At 47.1% G+C, this 26089-nt stretch overlaps 1 protein-coding gene across 3 annotated transcripts in view; it reads right to left on the bottom strand.

Moving 5' to 3' along the window:
* Nucleotides 1-26089, bottom strand: part of KCNQ1 (potassium voltage-gated channel subfamily Q member 1) — a 267942-nt gene that overhangs the window by 10097 nt on the left and 231756 nt on the right. For all 3 annotated transcript variants that reach the window (XM_075325459.1, XM_075325460.1, XM_075325458.1), the window contains exons 10-14: nt 22919-23041; nt 11539-11677; nt 5695-5818; nt 5512-5587; nt 4144-4238 (exon numbers count right to left, since the gene is read on the bottom strand). In XM_075325459.1, coding sequence (XP_075181574.1) covers nt 4144-4238; nt 5512-5587; nt 5695-5818; nt 11539-11677; nt 22919-23041 — 557 coding nt within the window. The remainder of the gene's footprint in view (nt 1-4143; nt 4239-5511; nt 5588-5694; nt 5819-11538; nt 11678-22918; nt 23042-26089) is intronic.

Here is a 26089-nt window from a genome sequence, read left to right as displayed (position 1 = left end):
GGCCGCTCCTGCCGCCACAGACTGGCCACAGGCCGCTCCTGCCGCCACAGACTGGCCACAGGCCGCTCCTGCCGCCACAGACTGGCCACAGGCCGCTCCTGCCGGCACAGACTGGCCACAGGCCGCTCCTGCCGGCACAGACTGGCCACAGGCCGCTCCTGCCGGCACAGACTGGCCACAGGCCGCTCCTGCCGGCACAGACTGGCCACAGGCCGCTCCTGCCGGCACAGACTGGCCACAGGCCGCTCCTGTCGGCACAGACTGGCCACAGGCCGCTCCTGCCGGCACAGACTGGCCACAGGCCGCTCCTGCCGGCACAGACTGGCCACAGGCCGCTCCTGCCGGCACAGACTGGCCACAGGCCGCTCCTGCCGGCACAGACTGGCCACAGGCCGCTCCTGCCGGCACAGACTGGCCACAGGCCGCTCCTGCCGGCACAGACTGGCCACAGGCCGCTCCTGCCGGCACAGACTGGCCACAGGCCGCTCCTGCCGGCACAGACTGGCCACAGGCCGCTCCTGCCGGCACAGACTGGCCACAGGCCGCTCCTGCCGGCACAGACTGGCCACAGGCCGCTCCTGCCGGCACAGACTGGCCACAGGCCGCTCCTGCCGGCACAGACTGGCCACAGGCCGCTCCTGCCGGCACAGACTGGCCACAGGCCGCTCCTGCCGGCACAGACTGGCCACAGGCCGCTCCTGCCGGCACAGACTGGCCACAGGCCGCTCCTGCCGGCACAGACTGGCCACAGGCCGCTCCTGCCGGCACAGACTGGCCACAGGCCGCTCCTGCCGGCACAGACTGGCCACAGGCCGCTCCTGCCGGCACAGACTGGCCACAGACCGCTCCTGCCGGCACAGACTGGCCACAGACCGCTCCTGCCGGCACAGACTGGCCACAGACCGCTCCTGCCGGCACAGACTGGCCACAGACCGCTCCTGCCGGCACAGACTGGCCACAGACCGCTCCTGCCGGCACAGACTGGCCACAGACCGCTCCTGCCGGCACAGACTGGCCACAGACCGCTCCTGCCGGCACAGACTGGCCACAGACCGCTCCTGCCGGCACAGACTGGCCACAGACCGCTCCTGCCGGCACAGACTGGCCACAGACCGCTCCTGCCGGCACAGACTGGCCACAGACCGCTCCTGCCGGCACAGACTGGCCACAGACCGCTCCTGCCGGCACAGACTGGCCACAGACCGCTCCTGCCGGCACAGACTGGCCACAGACCGCTCCTGCCGGCACAGACTGGCCACAGACCGCTCCTGCCGGCACAGACTGGCCACAGACCGCTCCTGCCGGCACAGACTGGCCACAGACCGCTCCTGCCGGCAGTTGTGCAGCTTCCGTTGTGGTTAAGTCGACAGACCAGTGCCTTGTTTTCCGCTCTGCTTTGTTGACTGGGCATGACTGCCGACATCATGCTACCAAACTGCGGGCTGCTAGCTGTCAATCAGCATGATGCTGGCAGTCACACCCTGTCAGCAGAGCAGCCCAGAAAAGGAAGAGCTGCCCTGCTGACATGGAGGCCCTGAATCGCTGGCACGAGGAGGAGTGATTGCTCTGTAATGGCAGATAATGGTGCTGGACACAACAAGCAGGTAGCTAGCAACTAAATGTCTGTTCGTTTTCAGTCTCAAAGTAAGAAAAAAAAAAGTATAACCCGGTGCCAATCCCTTTAAATACCACTGTCAGGGATTAACAGCACCATCTAAAGGTTTTACAGCAAGACCTGTTCTAATTGCTGCTTTTAGAGACAAATACCGGCTGTATCACACAGCTGACATCTGCCAGGCACATTGCAGGCTGAGATGCATAGCACACTCCACACACCTGCACCCAACATGCACAGTACTTGTTCGACAGGTTTCATGTCAAAAACAAGTTAGTTAAACACCAGAGGACACAAATTTTGTATAGTAGAAGATGCTGCACATAGTCATGGAGTTTGTATGGTTCCTTAGTACAGAGCCACACAGGATCTAGAGGAAAAAAAAGATTATACCTGCAGTGGCAATAAGAATACCACACATTTTCTGTGGTAAAACTCCACACCTAGTAAACTGACATATACATGTTGAGTATTTAGTGAGTTTTTACCTCAGTATTTGTAGCCAAAACCAGGAGTGGTTGATAAATACAGAAGTGCTGCCTGTGTTTCTAGTATACTAGTATACTTTTCCTCTGATTGTTCTACTCCTGGCTTTGGCTTATAAATACTGAGATAAAATACGGACCAAAACGTGTGCATGAGGCCTAACTGGGACTCTCAGCGAACAGCTATTTGTTGAAAACTCTGGCAAGTGTTTAATTCTCCTGCACTTCCACCAAAGGTAACATGATGTATTGCACAGTTTCACATGAAGGACTGGGACCTTCAAAGTGGGAGATATTCTATGTTACTGCTCTCTGGATAAGATCAATTTTGGTTTGCAACTGAGTATCCCCCCTCTAAACCTATTTACTATCTTAAGTATGTGCAAGTGCTTTCTAACTCAGTCAAGCCTAAGGGTACCGTCACACTTTAGCGACGCTCCAGCGATCCTACCAGCGATCTGACCTGGTCAGAATCACTGGTGCATCGCTACATGGTCGCTGGTGAGCTGTCAATCAGGCAGATCTCACCAGCGACCAGTGACCAGCCCCCAGCCAGCAGCGACGCGTGGAAGCGATGCTGCGCTTGGTAACTAAGGTAAATATCAGGTAACCAAGCGCTTGGTTACCTGATATTTACCTTGGTTACCAGTGCACACCGCTTAGCGCTGGCTCCCTGCACTCCTAGCCAGAGTACACATCGGGTTAATAAGCAAACCGCTTTGCTTATTAACCCGGTGTGTACTCCGGCTACGTGTTCAGGGAGCTGGCACTGGCAGCCTGAGAGTGGCGGACTCTAGTAACCAAGGTAAATATCGGGTAACCAAGCAAAGGGCTTCGCTTGGTTACCCGATATTTACCTTGGTTACAGCTTACCGCAGACTGCCAGAAGCCAGCTCCCTGCACATTCAGATAGTTGCTCTCTCGCTGTCAAACACAGCGATGTTTGCTTCACAGCGGGAGAGCAACGTCCAAAAAATGAACCAGCACTGTGTGTAACGATCAGCGATTTCACAGCAGGGGCCAGATCGCTGCTCAGTGTCACACACAGCGAGATCACTGATGAGGTCACTGGTGCGTCACAAAAAACGTGACTAAGCAGCGATCTCGCTATGTGAGAAGTACCCCTAAGGCTCATACCACCATAGTCATTAAAAGAGTTATCTCTAATAAATAATAATAATAATAATAATATCTCAATTTATTAAGTTGCTTTAATTAGTTAGCATGAAAATAAGCAAGTTTGCTATTGATTTGCTCTCTATCGGCTGTCATTCTCCTGCAATGGGAGCTTTTATCTTTCATAGTGTACAGCTCATTTGCATGGATCTTGGCCACTATTGTCTGGCCAGACCCTGGCCAAGAGTGCACAGTAGTTACATTACAGGAGACAAGTGAACTCTTAACATACCAGTCAACTCTCTCCAGTCCAGCAGTTAGCTACTCAACTCCTTCCCCTCCCTCTCAGCTCCTGAGAAACTGCTGTTATAAATCTTGGTCTTAGCAATACTGTAGAATCACAATCCTTGGAATCCAGTATTTTGGTTCTCACTATCCAGTGCTTGGTGCTTGCTCAAATGCCCTGTCATCTCCATGTGTACATAGAGTGATAGCAGTGTACACTCCAGAGCAAACCATTGATGGCTGAATGGGTTACAGAAAAATGTTTGCTAAGTTATGGTTCTACAAATACTAAAGCTGTGCTCAACAGAACTGTCACTTAAGGACTACAGCACATCCTGCCAGAAACCAGGAAGTAAGGAGACAGCATAGCTCTGAGCTGCTCAGGAGACAACTTGAGAATACCCATTTAAAATATTTCCTTTTTTTCCAAAAAGAAATAGAATACAGATCTACATGTTTTAGAATGTGTATCAGATGCATGTCCGAGATAAAATAGTTCTGTAAATAAATCACTTTAAATAAAGTTTCCATAAGAAATGCAATTTTCCCTCCCCAACCAGCTCTCAGTTTGAAGAATCTTTGTTTAAAGGTGACCCATATGTCCAAGTAGTAATACAATCTTAATAAAAATTTGCTGAGCACCTCCTCTGTAGTTCCTTGATTCTGACCATCAGATTGAGATGACCTTGTGAGTATTGCTCAATGACATCGCGTACATCATAGGGTTTTCTTGCTTGCTGCAAATAAAGAGGAAATAAAAAAAAATAAAAAAAAAGATAGTTGTGAAATTATTGTAAAATAATCAGAGCTGGTCTAAAAATAAAGTCACATCAAGAAATTGCAAGACAGGTACGACTAAAGTGTGGCAGAGACTGACAACTGGCTGATGGACTGCAGCATAAAAAGGTCTTTAAAATGCAAATTACAGGTACAACTCAAAAGGATATGTCAGCTTGGTAAATATGTATATTCACCATGAATATTGGAATACGGAAATATCTTTTATAATATTGCTCTAGTAAATTAACAAATAAATTGTCTACTGGGCATCACCATTCCCCAATCAATGTAGCATTTCCCTATGCAGCTCAGAATGAGTATTATTGTTTTTTTAACGTATTTTGCAAAGGGAACCTGTCACCAGATTTGGCGACTAAGCTGCGGCCACCACCAGTGAGCTGTTATATAGAGTGTTCTAGAATACTGTATATAAGAGCCCAAGTCGCTCTGTAGAACATAGTAAACACTTTTATAATACTCACCTAAGGGACGGTCCAATCCGATGGGTGTCGCTGCTCTCCAGTCTGGCGCCTCCTATTTGCTGCGATCACCGTCGTCCTCCTTCTGAGGCTTGTGTGCATGGCGCATCCTACGTCATCCACACTAGAAGGAATTGAGGTCCTGCGCAGTATTGTAGTGCGCATGCGTGGGTAGTCTTTAATCTTTCCTCGCGCCTGCGCATTACAGTACTTTGTTCTGCCCTCAGCAGGACAGATCAAAGTGCGCCTGCACAGGAATGCAATGCAGTGTGTGGGTGATGTAGGACATGTCATCTATACTGCGCTGAGTAGAATGAGGACGGAGATCGCAGCAAAGAGGAGGCACAGGACCAGAGAACAGTGACACCTATCGTACAAGACTCCCACCTCTGGGCAAGTATTATAAAAGTGGGGTTTTTTAGGTTATACAGAGTGGCCTGGGCTCTTATATACAGTATTCTGGAATGCTGTATATATGGCCTCAGTGGTGCTAGCCGCAGCTTATAGTCGCCAAATCTGATGACTGTTTCCCTTTAAAGCACTTTTCAGTGCAGAAATGCTCTTGTTCTTGCTCATTTTAATATCATGCCATTCTGATATGGATTTTGAGAATAAGTACACCAACCTCATCAGGTCTACAGTATTTAATGTGTACAGATTGTATTGTGAAATCTGCTGATAGATTTCACCAAATTTGGTCCTCCAGGACATATGACCCAGTAGTTTAGCTTTCTGGTTAAGAGGAACGCACCTGGAACCTTTTCTTTGCCACAAAATACTGCATTCTGCGAATAACTTTTATTGCCGCTCGGTGGTGTTCTCGTAGCCTGTGACGATACAAAAATTGTTGACATTTCATAGTACAGACATATTAAGCTGATGGTTAGTAAACCAATCAAAATGACGTCTCACAAGCCCATACGAAAATTCTTACTCTGATATATGAGTTATTGGAGTGAGCAACGTATCTCCTTCCATGTCGAGATCATCCGTGAAACTGTTTGTCCTGATAAAAGGTCCTGTGCCAACATCCAGCAGCCCAAAGGTCTTTTTTGTTACTGTTGAGGTAAACACATTAGTAAATTTCTATAATTTTATAAAGTTGGCAAACAGGTCATGATCCCATGTGACAATGAATCATCTTTAGGGTTCAAATAAATAAAATTAGATAAAAATCTGATGGCATTGGCCCCTTACAAGATGGCCCAAATAATATAATAGTAAAGGACAAAGAGAAGGCTGAGATATTAAACAGGCAATTCTTATCCATATTTCCAAATGAACTTCCTGTGCCAGGTATCATTCAACAAGTCTGAAATCAAAGTTCATTACCTAATATAACTAAATTTACACAAGAAGCATGGCTGCATATGAACAAATTAAATATTGACAAAGCACCCGTTCCGGAAGGCCGTCACCCACAGGAATTGAATGGGTTGAGCTCAGTCAATGACTGATTGATGTATTTCTTCATTTCTTCTTCTAAATGCCGCTTTACACGCAACAACATCGCTAATGACATATCGCTGGGGTCATGGAATTAGTGACACACATCCGGCCTCGTTAGCGACGTTGTTGCGTGTGACACTTATGAGCAACCGCTAACAATCCCAAATACTCACAAAATCGTTGATTGTTGACACGTCGCTCATTTTCCAAATATCGTTGCTCGTTCTGGACGCAGGTCGCTCATCGTTCCCGAGGGAGCACACATTGCTACGTGTGACACCCCGAGAATGACGAACAACAGCGTTCCTGCGTCCTCCGGCAACGAGGTGGGAGTGACGTTTATGCGGCTGCTCTCCGCCCCTCCGCTTCTATTGTCCACCTGCCGTGTGATGTCACTGTGACACCGCACTAACCACCCCCTTAGAAAAGGTGTTGTTCGTCGGCCACAGCGACGTCGTTAGGAAGGCAAGTTCGTGTGACTGGCACTACCGATAATGTCCGCCATGGGCAGTGATTTGCCCGTGACGCACGAACGACGGGGGCGGGTGCGATCGCTAGTTGGCAATGGTGCAGTATCTAAATGGGATATAGTCAGCAGTGGGGATCGCAAGGATCAGCAGTGGGGATCACTAGGAACGGTGTTGAAACCAATTCTTTTGAATCACTCTCCTTGTGGATGGATTGAGAGTAAAGTGTCAGTTTGCTAATGACAGAAAACTCTGTTGAATATTAAAAACTGAGCTTTATTCTATAATGTTAGACAAGGATTTGGATAAGATGTCTGCACGGGCGAACACATGGCAGATGAGGCTTAATGCGCCTACGCTGGAGTAATCATATTGCTGCATATACATTACATAGAAATATACTAGGATATTCGGGATTATAGAAGAGTGGAAATACTTGGGTATTCTGGATACAAGTAAGCTGAGCAGCAGCACTCAATATCAGGCAGCAGCTGCTAAAGCAAACAAGATTTTAGGATGAATAAAGAGAAGATAATACATTGGAATCACAGGATTTTAACTCTATAAATCACAAGGCCACATCTAGAATATAGGATCCAGTTTTCGGCTCCATATTTGAAAAACGAAATTTGAAAGTCAGAGTCAGTTCAAAGGTGAAAACAAGAATATTACATGGGATGGAGGTCTCTCCTATAATGAGTGTTTAGAAAAGTTGGACTTGTTTAGATTAGAAAAAAAGATGCCTTAAAGAAGATCTCATTTATACGTAGAAATACGTGTGTGGTCAATACAAAGGGCTGGCACATGACTTAGTTCTTCCAAAGACCTTAGAAAGGACCAAGTGACATTCATTACTTGTTGAGGAAAGGCAATTCTGGCAGCTGAATAGGAAAGGGTTCTTTACAGTCAGAGCAGTCAGACTGTGGAATTCCCTACCATATGAAGTAGTAATGGTAAACACTATATCAGCATTTAAAAATGGTCTGGATGCTTCTCACTACATAGGTCATTGTGGGTTCTATAAAAATCAAGCAAAAAAGAACATATACCGTAACTGGTGGCGAAAGGTTGAACGTTATGAACCTGAATCATTTTTCAACCCTATGTAATGATGTAATCAGCTTTAACTAAAAAATAAAAAAGGAAAAAAAATAAATAAATAATAGGCAAAATTGTCAAGAATAGGAAGAATTACAGATGTGTGTGTAATGGAGTCCGAATTGTTTGACACGTGGATGTTATAGTGGGGAGTCCTCCTTGAGGACCCTCATTTATGAGCTAATGCAGCGACTCAGTCTGGCAAACTGGGGCTGTCCATATATTAAATAGACAGTCATATCACAACGACCACCTGTTACGATAATGGCTTTAAGCTGGAGAAGCATATATAGGGAAGAGCAAGCAGCAGAAGAAGACCTAGGGAAGAGCAATACGAGTGGTAGCAAACAATCTGGAGAGGAGTGGGAACAGAGCAAGAGAAACTACTGTAGACTGAAGGCTAGACACCATACTCAAACGATGAGTGAAAGATCAAGGTGGCTTTAAAGGGCTTTTCCTATGAACAAAGTACATTTTAATCAATTGATCTTGGAAAAATAATAATTTCCACAATTGGATAAGATTAAGCAAAATGTTCCTGTGCTGAGATAATCTTATATATGTGCCCCTGCCTTGTACTGTGTAATGGCCGTGTGATCACACCTGGCCTGATCATACCACGGCTCCTGGGCCAGGGAGAATGCCAAATGGTATACAGACAGGACAGCAAGGGAATACAGCTGATGTTTTGCCTCACAGAAAGTATTTCCCTGCCTGTTTTTAGCAAGACAAAATCACAGCTCTCGGAGAGACCAGCCAGAGAAAACACTGCCGTCAGCCAGCAAAGGCACTCAACACAGTGAAATCCTAGGTACATTGCCCCCTGGGAAGTATGCAAATCAAAAAAGGTCTGTGTAGCCTCTGTAAGGAGTCTCGACACAGAAAATAGCCAGATATCACTCCGAGAAGGACCTAGCTAAGGAGTGGCTCTTTTTAAAAGACCACCGTAACCACCATATTAAGTCTCGTCTTGCTGGTCTACTAGGCATTGCTCCCACCTGGCCAGAATCCTACTCCCCACTGATGAGGGGCAATACCCCGAAACAGCTGTCTGTGGATGGATACCTGGCCTTGGTATTTCCCTTGTCATATCTTTAAACTCGTCAAGAGCTGGATATTGACTAAAAGGGCCACTTAATATGGTGGTTATGGTGGTCTCCTAAAAAGAGCCCCTCCTTGGCTATGTCCTTCCCGGAGGGATATCTGGCTATTTTCTGTGTCGAGACTCCTAACAGAGGCTAAATGGACCTTTTTTGACCTGTCTGATTTTAAACATTATTTACCTCACAGAAATTAGACTGTAACCCGCTATTGTCCTGTGTAAATTTTTTTGTTTCCTACCCTGGCCATGTTCTGTGGTATTATCAGACCATGTCCCTGCAGATTTACTAGTCCTCTAATGATAATCTCCTGCTGATAAAACAGCGATTATAGCAAAACATCAAGCAGCCAACTAAGTGATACATCATTGGAATCAGGGTCTCTACATTATACTGCTTTCAGATTGGGTGGGGGAAAAAACAAAAAAAAAACTGATGACAGATTCCCTTTAAGATGGACACTGCATATGCCAGTTTTAACGAAGGGCTCGCTAGAGTATGATGCAGAAATTTCTATGAGAGCAATCTTCCCAGCCAAAATTATAAGTCAGTCAAAAATAGAGTAGCAACTGGCATAAGAAACCCCAACCCTTTTGCGGAATTTGATAGACCGGTAAACCCATGCCCCCTGCCGTCCCGGCTACGTCTCACCTCTGCCCATTCTGGCAGAGCTGCTTCACGATGATGTGAAACTGCCAAGAGTAGCAAAATATTTGCCCAGTCCTTGTTGGTAAAAATGTATTGATGATTCAGTGTTTTACATCAGCTTTCTAGAGAAAACACTTTGATGAATCGGTCCCTTTGTCTATAAAGCAAGTATAAAATAAAACATCTAAAAGGTAAACTTATGCTTTTAGGCCCTGTGCACACTGGAAAACGGAATTTTCTCAGGAAAATTCCGCAGGCACTGAAAGATTACCGCACCCGCGGTAAAAAAACGCGACAAACCACACCCGAAAACCGCATGCGGTTTGCCGCGGTTTTGCCGCGTGCGGGTTGGTACGTGTGTTTTATTGCATTCAATGCAATAAAGCACATTGAAAAAAAAAAAAATCATTTCCTTCTGAGATAGATAGTAAATAGATAAATAGACAGATAGAAGAATAGATAGATAGATAGATAGATAGATAGATAGAGGACAGATCAAGCATAGCAGGACGTGGATTACGCCGGAGCTGTGTGTTTTGGGAGGGGTTAATAAAAGGGTGAACGAGGAGGCTTTTTTGTCTTTTATTTAAAATAAAGGATTTTTCAGGGTGTGTTTTTTCACTTTACTTACAGGTTGATCATGTAAGCTGTCTCATAGACGCTGCCATGATCAAGCCTGGACTTAGTGGCGGCGATCCGCCATTAACTCCTTATTACCCTGACTGCCACTGCATCACGGCAGCAGGAAGAGCCGGGGACACTCCGGTACTGTCGCATAATGGATGCGACAGTCCCAGGGCAGCTGCGGGCTGATATTCTCTGCTCTGGGAGGGGGGGAAGGCATTAACTCTGTCCCTCGCCCTCCGCAGCCTGAAAATACCGGGCCGCCGTGTAAGGTGTAAGTGTGCTTACCTTGGCTGGATGGTAAAAATACAGCAGAGCCCACGTGTTTTTTTTTCTATATTTCCTTTTGCTTTCTAAGTGTATTGTATGTGTCTGTGTGTGTGTGTGTGTGATCTATGTGTATTCTATGTCTGTGATGTGTGTGTGTTTACTCTCTGCTCCGTTTCCTCTTCCTGTCATAATGACATCACTTCCCTGCAAACCGCAGGCAGCGATGAATATTACCGCAGGTAAACCGCGAAATACCGCAGGGAATAACGCAGGAAAACGCAATGAACCGCACAGAATTTGCTGGCTGCGTTATTCCCTGCGGGATTTCACGATTACATGGCAGTCAATGGAGTGAAATCCCGCAGCAACATGCGGAAAAGAAGTGACATGCAATTGTTTTTGCTGCGGGAATCCCGCAGCAAAACATGCAGCTGTCAAAATCCGCATAGTGCGCACAGCATTTTTTTTCCCATAGGTTTTGCTGGTGATTCACTGCAGAGATGTTATGAACATTTTCTGCAGCGAAACATGCAGCAAGACCGCAGGAAATCCGCGGCAAAAAACGGCAAGTGCGCACAGGGCCTTAAGAGGTTTTCTAGCAACATGTTAAAAGACCTGCTGTGTTACAATATAGCTGTTAAAGGTAATCTGCTACCAGATTTTTACTATATAATCTGAGAGCAGCATGATGTAGGGGCAGAGACCCTGATTCCAGGAATGTGTCACTTACTGGGCTGGGTGTTTTGCTTTTTCCATACAATAAGTGTTTTATTAGCAGGAGATTATTACTAACTAGCTGTCCCATGCATGCTGGCCTAACCATGCCCCCAGCACTGATTAGCAGCTCTCTGTCAATATACAATGTACACAGAAATCTATGGGTGGAGTTATACACAGCTCAACAATTGAGCAGAGAAAACTGATACTATCATAACTGCTGCACCCAGTAAACTAAGTAACACATTGTTGGAACCAGGGTCTCTTTTCCTACATTATGCTTCTCATATTACATAGCAAAAACTTGTTGACAGACTGCCTTTAAACATTGCTGCAAATGCTGAAATCCAATATGACTGATGAGCTGTGTACCTGGATATACACGGAGAGTGACAATAACGTTACCTGTGTTCTCATAGGCTTCCACAGAATAGCTGTCATTTTTTCGATCATCTGTAACATGATCGTACGTGATATGCGGGATGTTTAGCATTTTGTCAGTACTGCCTTCCTCTTTCTCCGTTCGCATTTTTTTCCTCTTAACCTAGAAAAATAGTCACCATTACATATTTATACCGGCTGCAACAGACATGGCATCTAAATAATAAATGGAAAAAAGTAATGGTATATCAATTCTTCCTATGAAAGAAGAGCTGGAAGAAGTCCATTGTTCAGATGAGACTTCACGGGAACAAGATGTACATTTTTACTGTCAAGAAAACGGGATACGATTTCATACACGACTACACGTAAATGCGCAAGTAGTATGTGCATGGAAACTGCTAAACAGACACGTATGCAGATTAACCCCTTTGTGACCAAGCCCAATTTGTCACATTTCACATAGGTCCCTTTAAGAGGCTATAACTCTGGAAAACTTCAGCACATCCCGGTGATTTTGAGATTATTTTTTCGTGACACATTGTACTTTAGGACTTTTGTAAACTTAGGCTGAGATGTTTTGCCTTTATTTCCGAAACTAACAGAAATTGGACGACAATTTCAAAACGTACGCAACTTTCAAACTGTAAATATTCATCATTTTTCAAAAGTCCTTTTATTTCCATATGAAGATTAACAGCAATTTTTCATTTTATGAAAGAAAACTTTTCTTTTAGACTTATTCATATATTGGAAAAACCCTCAAACATGATACAATCTTAACAACAGGACCCCACAAAATAATCAAAACTGCTTAAGGAAGATTGTTAACCCTTCAGGTTGATCAAGAATGAATACAAAGTGGTAAGAGTACAATGAGAAACATCCATTTTTTTGTTAATAAAATGTTGGTGACATTCTAAGGGGCCGCAATAGCTGTCAGATCAGGAGGCCATGAATTAGCCTCAACCACCAGGCCCACACAATCTAAGGTTGCGGGGTGTCAATGGGGCCAGTCAGGGAGCTCTGGATGCTACACTGTGTGCAGAATTATTAGGCAAATTAGTATTTTGCTCACATGATCATTTTTATACATGTTGTCCTACTCCAAGCTGTATAGGCTTGAGAGCTAACTACCAATTAAGTAAATAATGTAATGTGCAGCTCTGTAATGAGGAGGGGTGTGTAATGACATCAACACCCCATATAAGGGGTGCTTAATTATTAGGCAACTTATTTGCTTTGGCAAAATGGGTCAGAAGAGAGATTTGACGGGCTCTGAAAAGTCCAAAATTGTGAGATGTCTTGCAGAGGGATGCAGCAGTCTTGAAATTGCCAAACTTTTGAAGCGTAATCACCGAACAATCAAGCATTTCATGGCAAATAGCCAACAGGGGCGCAAAAAGCGTGTTGGGCAAAAAAGGCACAAAATAACTGCCCCTGAATTGAGGAAAATCAAGCGTGAGCTGCCAAGATGCCATTTGCTACCAGTTTGGCCATATTTCCGAGCTGAAACGTTACTGGAGTATCAATAAGCACAAGGTGTGCCATACTCGGGGACATGGCCAAGGTAAGGAAGGCTGAAAAACAACCACCTTCGAACAAGAAACATAAGAAAAAATGTCAAGACTGTGTCAAGAAATATCTGAAGACTGATTTTTCAAAGGTTTTATGCACTGATGAAATGAGAGTGACTCTTGATGGGCCAAATAGATGGGCCAGAGGCTGGATCAGTAAAGGGCAGAGAGCTCCACTCCGACTCAGACGCCAGCAAGGTGGAGGTGGGGTACTGGTATGGGCTGGTATCATCAAAGATGAACTTGTGGGACCTTTTCAGGTTGAGGATGGAGTGAAGCTCAACTCCCAGACCTACTGCCAGTTTCTGGAAGACAACTTCTTCAAGCAGTGGTACAGGAAGAAGTCAGTATCGTTCAAGAAAAACATGATTTTCATGCAGGACAATGCTCCATCACATGCATCCAACTACTCCACAGCGTGCCTGGCCAGTAAAGGTCTAAAAGATGAAAAAATAATGACATGGCCCCCTTGTTCACCTGATCTGAACCCCATAGAGAACCTGTGGTCCCTCATAAAATGTAAGATCTACAGGGAGGGAAAACAGTGCACCTCTCGGAACAGTGTCTGGAGGCTGTGGTGGCTGCTGCACGCAATGTTGATCATAAACAGATCAAGCAACTGACAGAATCTATGGATGGTAGGTTGTTGAGTGTCATCAAAGAAAGGTGGCTATATTGGTCACTAATTCTTTTGGGTTTTGTTTTTGCATGTCAAAAATGTTTATTTCTAAATTTTGTGCAGTTATATTGGTTTACCTGGTGAAAATAAACAAGTGAGATGGGAATATATTTGGTTTTTATTAAGTTGCCTAATAATTCTGCACAGTAATAGTTACCTGCACAAACAGATATCCTCCTAATATAGCCAAATCTAAAAAAAAAACAAAAAACTCCAACTTCCAAAAATATTAACTTTTGATATTTATGAGTCTTTTGGGTTAATTGAGAACATAGTTGTTGATCAATAATAAAAAACCTCTAAAATACAACTTGCCTAATTCTGCACACAGTGTATTGTTAATACTGACATTCGGATTCTATGGGATTACTCTATTCTTGAATTCCAAAGAGCAGACAAATGACATGTCGGTGAACATTAAGTGTCCAATACAGTCATGGCCAAAAGTTTTGAGAATGCTACAAATATTAATTTTTACAAAGTCTACTGCTTAAGTTTTTCTAATGGCAATTTGCATATACTCCAAAATGTCATAAAGAGTGATCAGCTTAACAGCAATTACTTGCAAAGTCAATATTGGCTAAGAAAATGAACTTCAACCCCCAAAACACATTTCAACATCATTGCATTCCTGCCTTAAAAGGAGCAGCTAACATTGTTTTAGTGATTGTTCCATTAACACAGGTGTGGGTGTTGATGAGGACAGGGCTGGCGAACAATCAGTCATGATTAAGTAAAAATGACACCACTGGGCACTTTAAAATGAGGCTGGTGCTTGGTATCATTGTTTCTCTTCAGTTAACCATGGATATCTCTAAAGAAACACGTGCAGCCATCATTGCTCTGCACAAAAATGGCCCAACAGGGAAGAGTATCGCAGCTACAAAGATTGCACCTCAGTCAACAATCTATCGCATCATCAAGAACTTCAAGGAGAGAGCTTCCATTGTTGTCAAAAAGGCTCCAGGGTGCCCAAGAAGGACCAGCAAACGCCAGGACCATATCTTAAAACTGTTTCAGCTGCGGGATCGGACTACCAGCAGTGCCGAGCTAGCTCAGCAATGGCAGCAGGCTGGTGTGAGTGCTTCTGCATGCACTGTGAGGTGGAGACTGCTTGAGCAAGGCCTGGTTTCAAGGAGGGCAGCAAAGAAGCCACTTCTCTCCAGAAAAAAACTCAGGGACCGACTGATGTTCTGCAAAAGGTACAGGGAGTGGACTGCTGAGGACTGGGGTAAAGTCATTTTCTCAGATGAATCCCCTTTTCGATTGTTTGGGACATCTGGAAAACAGCTGATTAGGAGTAGAAGAGGTGAGCGCTACCACCAGTCTTGTCTCATGCCAACTGTTAAGCATCCTGAAACGATTCATGTGTGGGGTTTCTTCTCAGCCAAGGGAATCGGCTCACTCACAGTCTTGCCTAAAAACACAGCCATGAATAAAGAATGGTACCAGAATGTCCTCCAAGAGCAACTTCTCCCAACTGTCCAAGAGCAGTTTGGCACCCAACAATGCCTTTTCCAGCATGATGGAGCACCTTGCCATTAAGCAAAGGTGATCACTAAATGGCTCTTGGAACAAAACATAGAGATTTTGGGTCCATGGCCTGGAAACTCCCCAGATCTTAATCCCATTGAGAACTTGTGGGCAATCATCAAGAGACGGGTGGACAAACAAAAACCAACAAATTCTGGCAAAATGCAAGCATTGCTTATGCAAGAATGGACAGCTATCAGTCAGGATTTGGTCCAGAAGTTGATTGAGAGCATGCCAGGGAGAATTGCAGAGGTCCTGAAGAAGAAGGGTCAACAATGCAAATATTGACTTGCTGCATTAACTCATTCTAACTGTCAATATAACCTTTTGGTACTCATAATATGATTGCAATTATATTTCTGTATGTGATGTAAACATCAGACAAACAATTAAAAACCAGAGGGCAACAGATCATGTGAAAATATAATTTTGGTGTCATTCTCAAAACTTTTGGCCATGATTGTACAATTTAGTCTTTTAGAGCCACAGCATGGAGATCAGATCAGATCTTGGAGCAGAGAACAGAATCCCGGTCAGTTACTCCTTAAAGTTGGAAGAAATAACCAAGTACTCCTTAGAAGCTAGCTAAAAAAAAATATATATCTAAAAAAATTGAAATTTTTTTTTGAAAATTTCAGTTTTACCCTTAATTTTACTTTTGACATTTTCCACAACTCATTTATGTCCTTCAGCAAAGACATTGCCAGACCTAAAGCCCCTGGAGACCTTGGGAACTAGTGGTGCCCAGATACTGGGTCCTTGCAATGCTACTTCCCTCCAGATTCATCCTGTAGGTTTCAACAACTATAGAGACTTTATAAACTCACAAGATTTTCCAACAATGAGATGCAGAATTTGTTTTAAAGGTCTCCCCTTAGCAGCTATAGGTGTAAATTTGTCAAAGGCTTTACCAAAACTTTTCTAAAATTGCATATTTGGACTCCTGCTGTTCACTGGTGGACACAGACAGAAGAGGGCCCTGTGCAAGAATATATGGGTCCTTTGGAGTCCAAGAGCTCATCAAAACGCACAATTCCACCTGCTTTGGTGGTAATGGGCCCCCTTACCTCTCTGGACCCTGGGCAGCCACACAGATGGTACCAATGATAGGTTTGCCCCTGCTGCTGTAATTGTGCTAAAGAAGGGAATTTTGTTTACTTACCGTAAATTCCTTTTCTTCTAGCTCCAATTGGGAGACCCAGACAGTGGGTGTATAGCTACTGCCCTCTGGAGGCCGCACAAAGAACTACACTTAAAAGTGTAAGGCCCCTCCCCTTCTGGCTATACACCCTCCCGTAGGAGTACAGATTCCTCAGTTTTAGTACCAAAGCAAGAAGGAGGAAAGCCAATAACAGTTTCAAAAACAAATTCAATCCGATAACACGATCGGAGAACTTAAGAAACAACATGAACAACATGTGCACCCGACAAAACGAAACCCTAAGAACAAATAGGGCGGGTGCTGGGTCTCCCAATTGGAGCTAGAAGAAAAGGAATTTACGGTAAGTAAACAAAATTCCCTTCTTCTTTTTCGCTCCTAATTGGGAGACCCAGACAGTGGGACGTCCAAAAGCAGTCCCTGGGTGGGTAAAAAGATACCACATGAACGGGCTGTCAGACAGCCTCTTCCTACAGGTGGGCCACCGCCGCCTGAAGGACCTGTCTACCTAGGCTGGCATCTGCCGAAGCGTAGGTATGCACTTGATAGTGTTTGGTAAACGTGTGCAGACTCGACCAGGTAGCCGCTTGGCACACTTGCTGAGCCGTAGCCTGATGCCGCAATGCCCAGGACGCACCCACGGCTCCAGCGACTAGGACAAAGAGCGCATCAGAACGGCGTAGAGCCGCCGTGCGAGAAATGTAAATCCTGAGTGCTCTCACCAGGTCCAACAGATGTAAACCCTTTTCAAATTGGTGAACTGGATGCGGACACAAAGATGGCAAAGTGATATCCTGATTGAGATGAAAGGAAGAAACCACCTTGGGAGAAAACTCTGGAATTGGACGCAGTACTACCTTGTCTCGGTGAAACACCAGGAAGGGAGATTTGCAAGATAACGCCGCTAGCTCGGACACTCTTCGAAGAGACGTGACCGCCACAAGAAAAACTACCTTTTGTGAAAGCCGAGAAAGGGGAACCTCTTTCAAAGGCTCGAAAGGCGGCTTCTGGAGAGCAATGAGAACCTTGTTCAGATCCCAGGGTTCCAATGGCCGTCTGTAAGGAGGAACGATATGACAAACTCCTTGGAGAAACGTGCGTACTTTAGAAAGCCGTGCCAAGCGCTTCTGAAAGAATACGGATAGCGCGGAGACTTGACCCCTAAGAGAGCTAAGCGACAAACCTTTTTCCAACCCAGACTGCAGGAAGGAAAGAAAAATTGGCAATGCAAATGGCCAGGGAGAAAACCCTTGAGCCAAGCACCACGCTAAGAATATCTTCCACGTTCTGTGATAGATCTTAGCTGAGGATGGTTTTCTAGCCTGTCTCATTGTGGCAACAACCTCATGAGATAAACCTGAGGCCGCTAGGATCCAGGACTCAATGGCCACACAGTCAGGTTCAGGGCCGCAGAATTCAGATGGAAAAACGGCCCTTGAGACAGCAAATCTGGACGGTCTGGTAGTGTCCACGGTTGGCCTACCGTGAGATGCCACAGATCCGGGTACCACGACCTTCTTGGCCAATCTGGAGCGACGAGTATGGCTCGATGGCAGTCGGACCTGATTTTCCGGAGAACTCTGGGTAACAATGCTAGAGGTGGGAACACATAGGGGAGTCGGAATTGCGACCAATCCTGAACCAAGGCGTCTGCCGCCAGTGCTCGGTGATCGTGAGACCGTGCCATGAAAACTGGGACCTTGTTGTTGTGCCGTGACGCCATCAGATCGACGTCCGGCGTCCCCCAGCGGCAACAGATCTGCTGAAACACGTCCGGGTGAAGGGACCATTCTCCTGCGTCCATGCCCTGGCGACTGAGAAAGTCTGCTTCCCAGTTTTCCACGCCTGGGATGTGAACTGCGGATATGGTGGACGCTCTGCTTTCCACCCACGTCAAAATCCGTTGGACTTCTTGAAAAGCTTGGCGACTGCGTGTTCCCCCTTGGTGGTTGATGTACGCCACCGCCGTGGAATTGTCCGACTGAATCCGAATCTGCTTGCCTTCCAGCCATTGTTGGAAGGCTCGCAGGGCAAGATAGATTGCTCTGATTTCCAGAACATTGATCTGCAGGGTGGACTCTTCCAGAGTCCACATCCCCTGAGCCCTGTGGTGGAGATACACCGCTCCCCACCCTGATAGGCTCGCATCCGTCGTGACCACTGCCCAGGACGGGGGAAGGAACGACTTTCCCTGTGACAATGAGGTGGGGAGAAGCCACCAACGCAGAGAGTCCTTGGCAGTCTGAGAGAGGGAGACAGTCCTGTCGAGGGACGTCGATTTCCCGCCCCATTGGCGTAGAATGTCCCATTGTAGAGGGCGCAGATGAAACTGCGCGAACGGGACTGCCTCCATTGCTGCTACCATCTTTCCTAGGAAATGCATGAGGCGCCTCAGTGAGTGCGACTGGCTCTGAAGGAGAGATTGCACTCCAGTCCGTAGCGAGCACTGCTTGTCCAGTGGAAGCTTCACTATCGCTGAGAGAGTATGAAACTCCATGCCAAGATAAGTCAGAGATTGGGTCGGGGTTAGATGAGACTTTGGAAAGTTGATAATCCACCCGAAACTCTGGAGAGTGTCTAGTGCCACCTTCAGACTGTGTTGGCATGCCTCTTGAGAGGGTGCCTTTATAAGCAGGTCGTCTAGATACGGGATGACCGAGTGACCCTGCGAGTGCAGAACAGCTACTACTGCTGCCATGACTTTGGTGAAGACCCGGGGGGCTGTTGCCAGACCGAAAGGTAACGCTACGAACTGCAGGTGTTCGTCGTGTATGACGAAGCGTAGGAAACGCTGATGCTCTGGTGCGATCGGCACGTGGAGATACGCATCTTTGATATCTATTGATGCTAGAAAATCTCCTTGAGACATTGAGGCTATGACGGAGCGTAGGGATTCCATCCGGAACCTCCTGACTTTTACGTGTCTGTTGAGCAACTTTAGATCCAGGACGGGCCGACACGATCCGTCCTTTTTTGGGACCACAAACAGATTGGAGTAAAAACCGTGACCTTGTTCCTGAAGAGGGACGGAGGTCACCACTCCTTCCGCCTTTAGAGCGGCCACCGCCTGGAACAGAGCATCGGCTCGGTCTGGTGGTGGAGAAGTTCTGAAGAAACGAGTTGGCGGACGAGAACTGAACTCTATCCTGTACCCGTGAGACAGAATATCCCTCACCCAACGGTCTTTGACGTGTGACAGCCAGATGTCGCCAAAGTGGGAAAGCCTCCCACCGACCGCGGGTGTGGGAATCGGAGACCGCAAGTCAGGAGGACGCCGTCTTGGCAACGGTTCCTCCGGCTGTCCTTTTTGGGCGTGACTGAGACCTCCAAGAATCTGAGCGTCTCTGGTCTTTTTGAGTCTTTTTTGACGAGGCGAATTGGGACCTGCCCGGTCCTCGAAAGGACCGATAACCAGACTGACCCTTCCTCTGTTGGGGTCTGTTTTGTCTGTGTTGCGGTAAGGATGAGTCCTTACCCTTGGAGTGTTTGATGATTTCATCCAAACGCTCTCCAAACAATCGGTCACGAGAAAAAGGCAAATTGGTTAAGCACTTCTTGGAATGAGAATCTGCTTTCCAATGTCTCAACCACAGGGCCCTACGCAAAACAACGGAGTTGGCTGACGCCACTGCCGTGCGGCTTGTAGCGTCAAGAACAGCATTAATCGCGTACGACGCGAATGCCGCCATTTGCGAGGTCAATGGTGCTACCTGCGGGGCAAATGCACGTGTGACGGAGTCAACTCGCGCAAGCCCGGCTGAGATAGCTTGGAGTGCCCATACGGCTGCAAAAGAAGGCGCTAATGACGCTCCAATCGCTTCATAGATGGATTTCAGCCAGAGCTCCATCTGCCTGTCAGTGGCATCTTTAAGTGCCGCTCCATCTTCAACTGCAACCAAGGATCTAGCTGCAAGCCTGGAAATTGGAGGATCCACTTTTGGACACTGGGTCCAACCCTTGACCACCTCAGGGGGAAAAGGATAGCGTGTATCTTTAAGCCGTTTAGGAAAACGCCTTTCAGGATAAGCGTGGGGTTTCTGGATTGCGTCTCTAAAGTCAGCGTGGTCCAGAAAAGTGCTTAAAGTACGCTTAGGGTATCTGAAATGGATTCTCTCGTGCTGCGAAGCTGACTCCTCCACAAGAGGAGCTGGTGGGGAAATATTTAACATCTTATTGATGTTAAATATAAGATCATTAACTATGGCGTCACCATCTGGTGTATCTAGATTGAGAGCGGTCCCAGGATCAGAATCCTGATCAGTTACGTCCGCCTCATCACCCATAGATTCATCTCGCTGGGATCCTGACCATTGAGATGAATGTGAAGGCCCGTCATAGCGAGCCCGCTTAGGCTGCCCGGGGCCATCGTCCGAGTCAGAGTCTTCACCCTGAGGTGTATATGCCCGTCCCGGAGCTTGGAGCTGAGGGGGACCAGGGGGCAATGATTGCACAGTGTCCGTGGCCTGAAGCACAGGCCTAGCTCGCAATGTGTCAAGAATTTGTGACATAGTGAGAGACATTCTGTCAGCAAAAGCTGCAAACTCAGTTCCTGTCACCTGGACAGCATTCACAGGTGGTACACCCTGGGTCACGTCCAGCAGAGGTCCCGACTGTGCAAGCGCCGCAGGGGCCGAGCACTGCACACAATGGGGGTCCGTGGAGCCTGCCGGTAGAAAAGTCCCACATGCGGTGCAGGAAGCATATAATGTCTGCGCCTTGGCACCCTTGCGTTTTACGGGCGACATGCTGCTGGCTCTCTGCAATGTGAGAGAGTCTATAGCCAAAGGGCGACCAGCGCTATGCAATACAAAGTATTTGTAGAAACAAAATACTAAGAATACTATTGGCACAAGAGGGGGTGAGCCCTGAGGGCTGCTTACCGCCCGCTGAATAGCGGGTAAGAGGCTGCAGAATTCCTTGTCTGGGTCTCCCCGGCTCCCCTCTGCAGCGCAGCGTGTCAGCAGGAATGGCTGCCGGCGTCTGTGGAGAGGGGCGGTCCGTGGGAGTTCCCAAACAAAAGTGCGGGAAACAGTGTCCCCTCTGTGCCGATTGTGAGGGCTGGAGTATGTAAAAACGACTCCAGCCCTCGGCGCTGATGCACTGGCCAGCGTCCCGCCCCTCTCCTGACTGGCAGGTCTGGGGGCGGGAACGAACGGAAGCAGGCCGCAAAAGCCGGGGACTCGAGTTATCAGCGCGGCCGCCGTAAAAGCGCGGGCCGCGCTGAAGTCCCCGGCGCACCACAAGTGCCAGCCGCGCCGCAGTCCCAGCGGCCGGCGTGACCGATTCCTATAAGTGTGCCTGCTTCAGCGAAGCTGAATGAGGCCATGGCACAAGCGCCGTAGCGCTGCTGTCCCCCGGCGCACTACAACACCCAGCATGCTGCGGTGTGAGCGCCTGCACGGGGACACAGAGTACCTTGAGGAAGCAGGGCCATGTCCCTGATGTACTCCGCTCCATCCAGCATCTTCTCCAGGGGCTGTAGATGGAGCACGGTCTCAGTGCCTGGAGACCAGTAAATCCCACTTCACCCAGAGCCCTGTAAAAAGGGATGGGGAAGGAATCAGCATGTGGGCTCCTGCCGCCGTACCCGCAATGGGTACCTCAACCTTACAAACACCTCCGACATACAGTGGGGTGAGAAGGGAGCATGCTGGGAGCCCTGTATGGGCCCTCTTTTCTTCCATCCGACATAGTCAGCAGCTGCTGCTGACTAAAAACAATGGAGCTATGCGTGCGTGTCTGACCTCCTTGCGCACAAAGCTAAAACTGAGGAATCTGTACTCCTACGGGAGGGTGTATAGCCAGAAGGGGAGGGGCCTTACACTTTTAAGTGTAGTTCTTTGTGCGGCCTCCAGAGGGCAGTAGCTATACACCCACTGTCTGGGTCTCCCAATTAGGAGCGAAAAAGAAATGGCCATTTTTAATTCTATCCCTTTTTGAAAAGGATCTGTAATAGACAGTGGAGTTGGGCAAGCAGGGATGGGCACAGTAGGTCCAACAAAATGACATTTATGACACCTATTTCTGGCACTTTAATAAATTTGGTGCATTTTGGGCTGTCAAAGGGTAAATGTCTCCATATTTGGAGCATCTTATTCCAGCACTAGACTTCAGTGTTAAGCAATCATCTGGGATCTAGGAGACATCTACAAGGTGTCCCCCAGCCATGACCGTGCTTGGAGGATGACACACTGCCGCTCTGACCATGCTCGTTATAACATGGGCAAATTAATGAACAGTCGGCAGCAATGCCTGTAGTTGTCCCATTAAAATCTTAAAGTGCTGGCATATTACCATCTGCTGAGGAAACTGCAGTGCGGTGCAAGTCTTGTAGATGGGGCCATGCTGCAGTGTCGCAGGCCATTCATTCATGCACAGATCCATGGTTGGCGGTAATGCCTACTATATCTAATAGGTTTCCTATTTCATGACATATAGCAGAAAACCACTCTTTACCATTGCAGTCTTCTTTGGCTTTGGGCTAGGGGACACGACCTGCTGACTGCGTGGTGCCTTCCTGATGTACATTTTCCATGTTACTGAATCTGGGTTTTCAGCTGCGTAACACCTCCACGCTGTCTGGAAACAGAAGACACCAACATCAAGAACATCTCAAAGCAAAACGTGCATTATATATATTCTGTCTCCACATTTCCCCTTTGGAACGACGGGAATGGATGGCCATGTCCTCGAGTCTAGACAGTGCCAGGGTCTAAGCAGAGAGACTGGACAGTGAAAAAATACATCTGGTACTTATGTAGATGCTACTGAAAGAAGAAGTGACAACAGCAATGGGCTAGCAAGTTCTACTACCGGGGAGTCTTTACTTGAGAATGACTTAAAGGGCTTTTCTGCTCTTGAGCTAAATTAGTGCAGTCACTCAACTTATTGCTCACTGTCAAGACTCATCAATATGCATTCACAGTCAGATCAGGCAGGCCGGTGACAAGATTCTCATCTGCTTTTCTCAACATCCTCCTTCCTTTCCCAATCCTCGTCGGAGTAGGTTTGATAGTTGGCTATGTAAACTGTAGACTTAACACTTTAGAATATAAGTATATAATTCTATTAAGAGAAGTCAATGAGAATCTAGTCAGCAATGTTATGAACAAAATGCAAGTATCTGACCATCTGTTTGATCTGGCAATTGAGGGGAATCCTGACAGTGTACCTAATGCACACTCAGAATTCACCAATATGCAGTCACACAGAGTGACTGCAGGAAACTGCAAAAAAAAAAAAGTGTTACTGATATATTGAACAGAAATCTAGTGAGCAATTCATCAAAGCTTTTTCACAAGATTTCTGGTGAAATAAGCTTTGAAAAGTCATTTTTGGTGCAATGAGAGGCTGTACAAAAAAATGCAACTTCTGGCATTTCCACTCTATTCTTACCGCAGCTCAAACAAAGTAGTGGGGCGGGACAAATCTCTGATGAACGGTGGAATTCGCTGTGCCACAAATCTTACTCCAGCAAAGGCTTGAGTAACATTTATGGCAAGGAGCATAGAGCTATGCACCTGATTTATTTAGAGACGGCATCCTTTAACGAATCAGGAGCCTGTGCTCCAACACACAGTCTTCTAGACCAGAGAGAATTGCCAATTTTGAGGATTCATCCCCATAGCATGCAGCACAATGTAATGTCAATCAGCTGCATATACAGCTAAAAAGAATTGTATTGGCAGGGAAGGGTCCACTCCTTGCAAACTAGAGGACATAAATATCTATATATTAAAGAGTGGGTGTAATGTGTCAACTGTAGAGTTAGCAGGAATGGCAGGAGGTGTGGATCGCTTTACAAATAACCGTTCAAGTCCTGAAAGGCTCTTTAATTGGACAGATCGGGTTCATCAGCAGGTAAACAGGACTAAAGTCATGTTAGACTTCTGTGATCACTCCCCAACACATTGATTGACTGCCTGCTCTGCAGCCTATGTGGGTGTCCAGAGCTGCTGTCAATGTGCAGGGGAGTGATTACAGCCGCAAATGGCGATAGTAACAGTTCCCTGTACTGCCCAATTCAGCTCTGCTACATGCCCGCTGACAGCACACACAGGCAGAGTCACACGATGAGAATGAATTTGGGTGAACTTCACCCGACTTCATTGTCATACCGCGGCTCTGTGTGTGTGGTGTCCTGATTAGCGGTCACCTGTGAAGGACTCACCGGTGACCGCTTATCCCCTGAGTGACTGAAGTGAGCAGCGCGATTAGTGCTGCCGTCACTCAGGTTACCCGCGGCCAGCTGGAGTCCTCCACCCGAGACCGCAACTCACCTGCGACTTCATCGCTGATCGCGCGGCTCACTTCAGTTGCTGCGTGGAGCTGACAGAGAGCGGTCTGGTCTGTGACCGCTCTTGTCAGCTTCATGTAGCAGAGCTGAGAGCATCGCGGGACCTCGTGTGGATTACGTCGGACCTGGAGGGGTATTTGAAAATTTTAATAAAGTGGTGAAAGATGGTGGTTTTTTTTGTCTTTTATTCCAAATCAAGGATTTTTTGGATGTGTGTGTTTATTTTCTTTAACTTACAGGTTAATCATGGAAGGTATCTCGGGGAGACGCCTGCCATGATTAACCTAGGACTTAGTGGCAGCTATTGGCTGCTGCCATTAACTCTTTATTACCTCGATTGCCACCGCACCAGGGCAATTCGGGATGAGCCGGGTAGAGTCCCGGTACTGTGGAATCTAAACGATGCGGCAATTCCGGGTGGCTGCTGGCTGATATTGTTAGGCTGGGGGGCTCCCCATAACGTGGAGCTCCCCATCCTGAGAATACCAGCCTTCAGCAGTGTGGCTTTACCCTGGCTAATATCAAAATTGGGGGGACCGCACGTCGCTTTTTTTTATTTATTTATTTAACTGCACGATATTGACCCGCCCACCTGTGGCTGTGATTGATTGCAGTGAGACAGCTGTCACTCAGCATGGGGGAGTGTCTGACTGCAACCAATTATAGGCTCCGGTGGGCAGGGAAAGCAGGGAATACCAGATTGAATAATGTGCGGCCGGCATTTTCAAAAGAGGAAAAGCCGCCGGAGCAGTGTGACAGCCGTGCAGCGCCGTGCCGGTGATCGGGGATCAGTGAGTATGAGAGAGGGAGAGAGACCGAGAGCGAGAGACCGAGAGACCGAGAGAGCGAGAGACCGAGAGAGCGAGAGACCGAGAGAGCGAGAGACCGAGAGAGCGAGAGACCGAGAGAGCGAGAGACCGAGAGCGAGAGACCGAGAGCGAGAGACCGAGAGCGAGAGACCGAGAGCGAGAGACAGAGAGCGAGAGACAGAGAGCGAGAGACAGAGAGCGAGAGACAGAGAGCGAGAGACAGAGAGCGAGAGACCGAGAGCGAGAGACAGAGAGCGAGAGACAGAGAGCGAGAGACAGAGAGCGAGAGACCGAGAGCGAGAGACAGAGAGAGCGAGAGACCGAGAGAGCCCTGAGCCCGAGAGCGCGAGACTGACACACACACACACACACACACACACACACACAGCGACCAACTGACAGAGAAAGAGACTGACCGACCGGGGGAGATTCACCGACATCCACAGACAGAGATTGACTGACATTGAAGACCTGCATTTTGCTTGTCAAAAAAGCATGCGAAACGCAACAAAAATGCAGTCC

This window comes from Anomaloglossus baeobatrachus, chromosome 10 (assembly GCF_048569485.1).
Source record: "Anomaloglossus baeobatrachus isolate aAnoBae1 chromosome 10, aAnoBae1.hap1, whole genome shotgun sequence".
Lineage (NCBI taxonomy): Eukaryota > Metazoa > Chordata > Amphibia > Anura > Aromobatidae > Anomaloglossus > Anomaloglossus baeobatrachus.
This window is presented reverse-complemented; position numbering and strand designations above follow the sequence as displayed.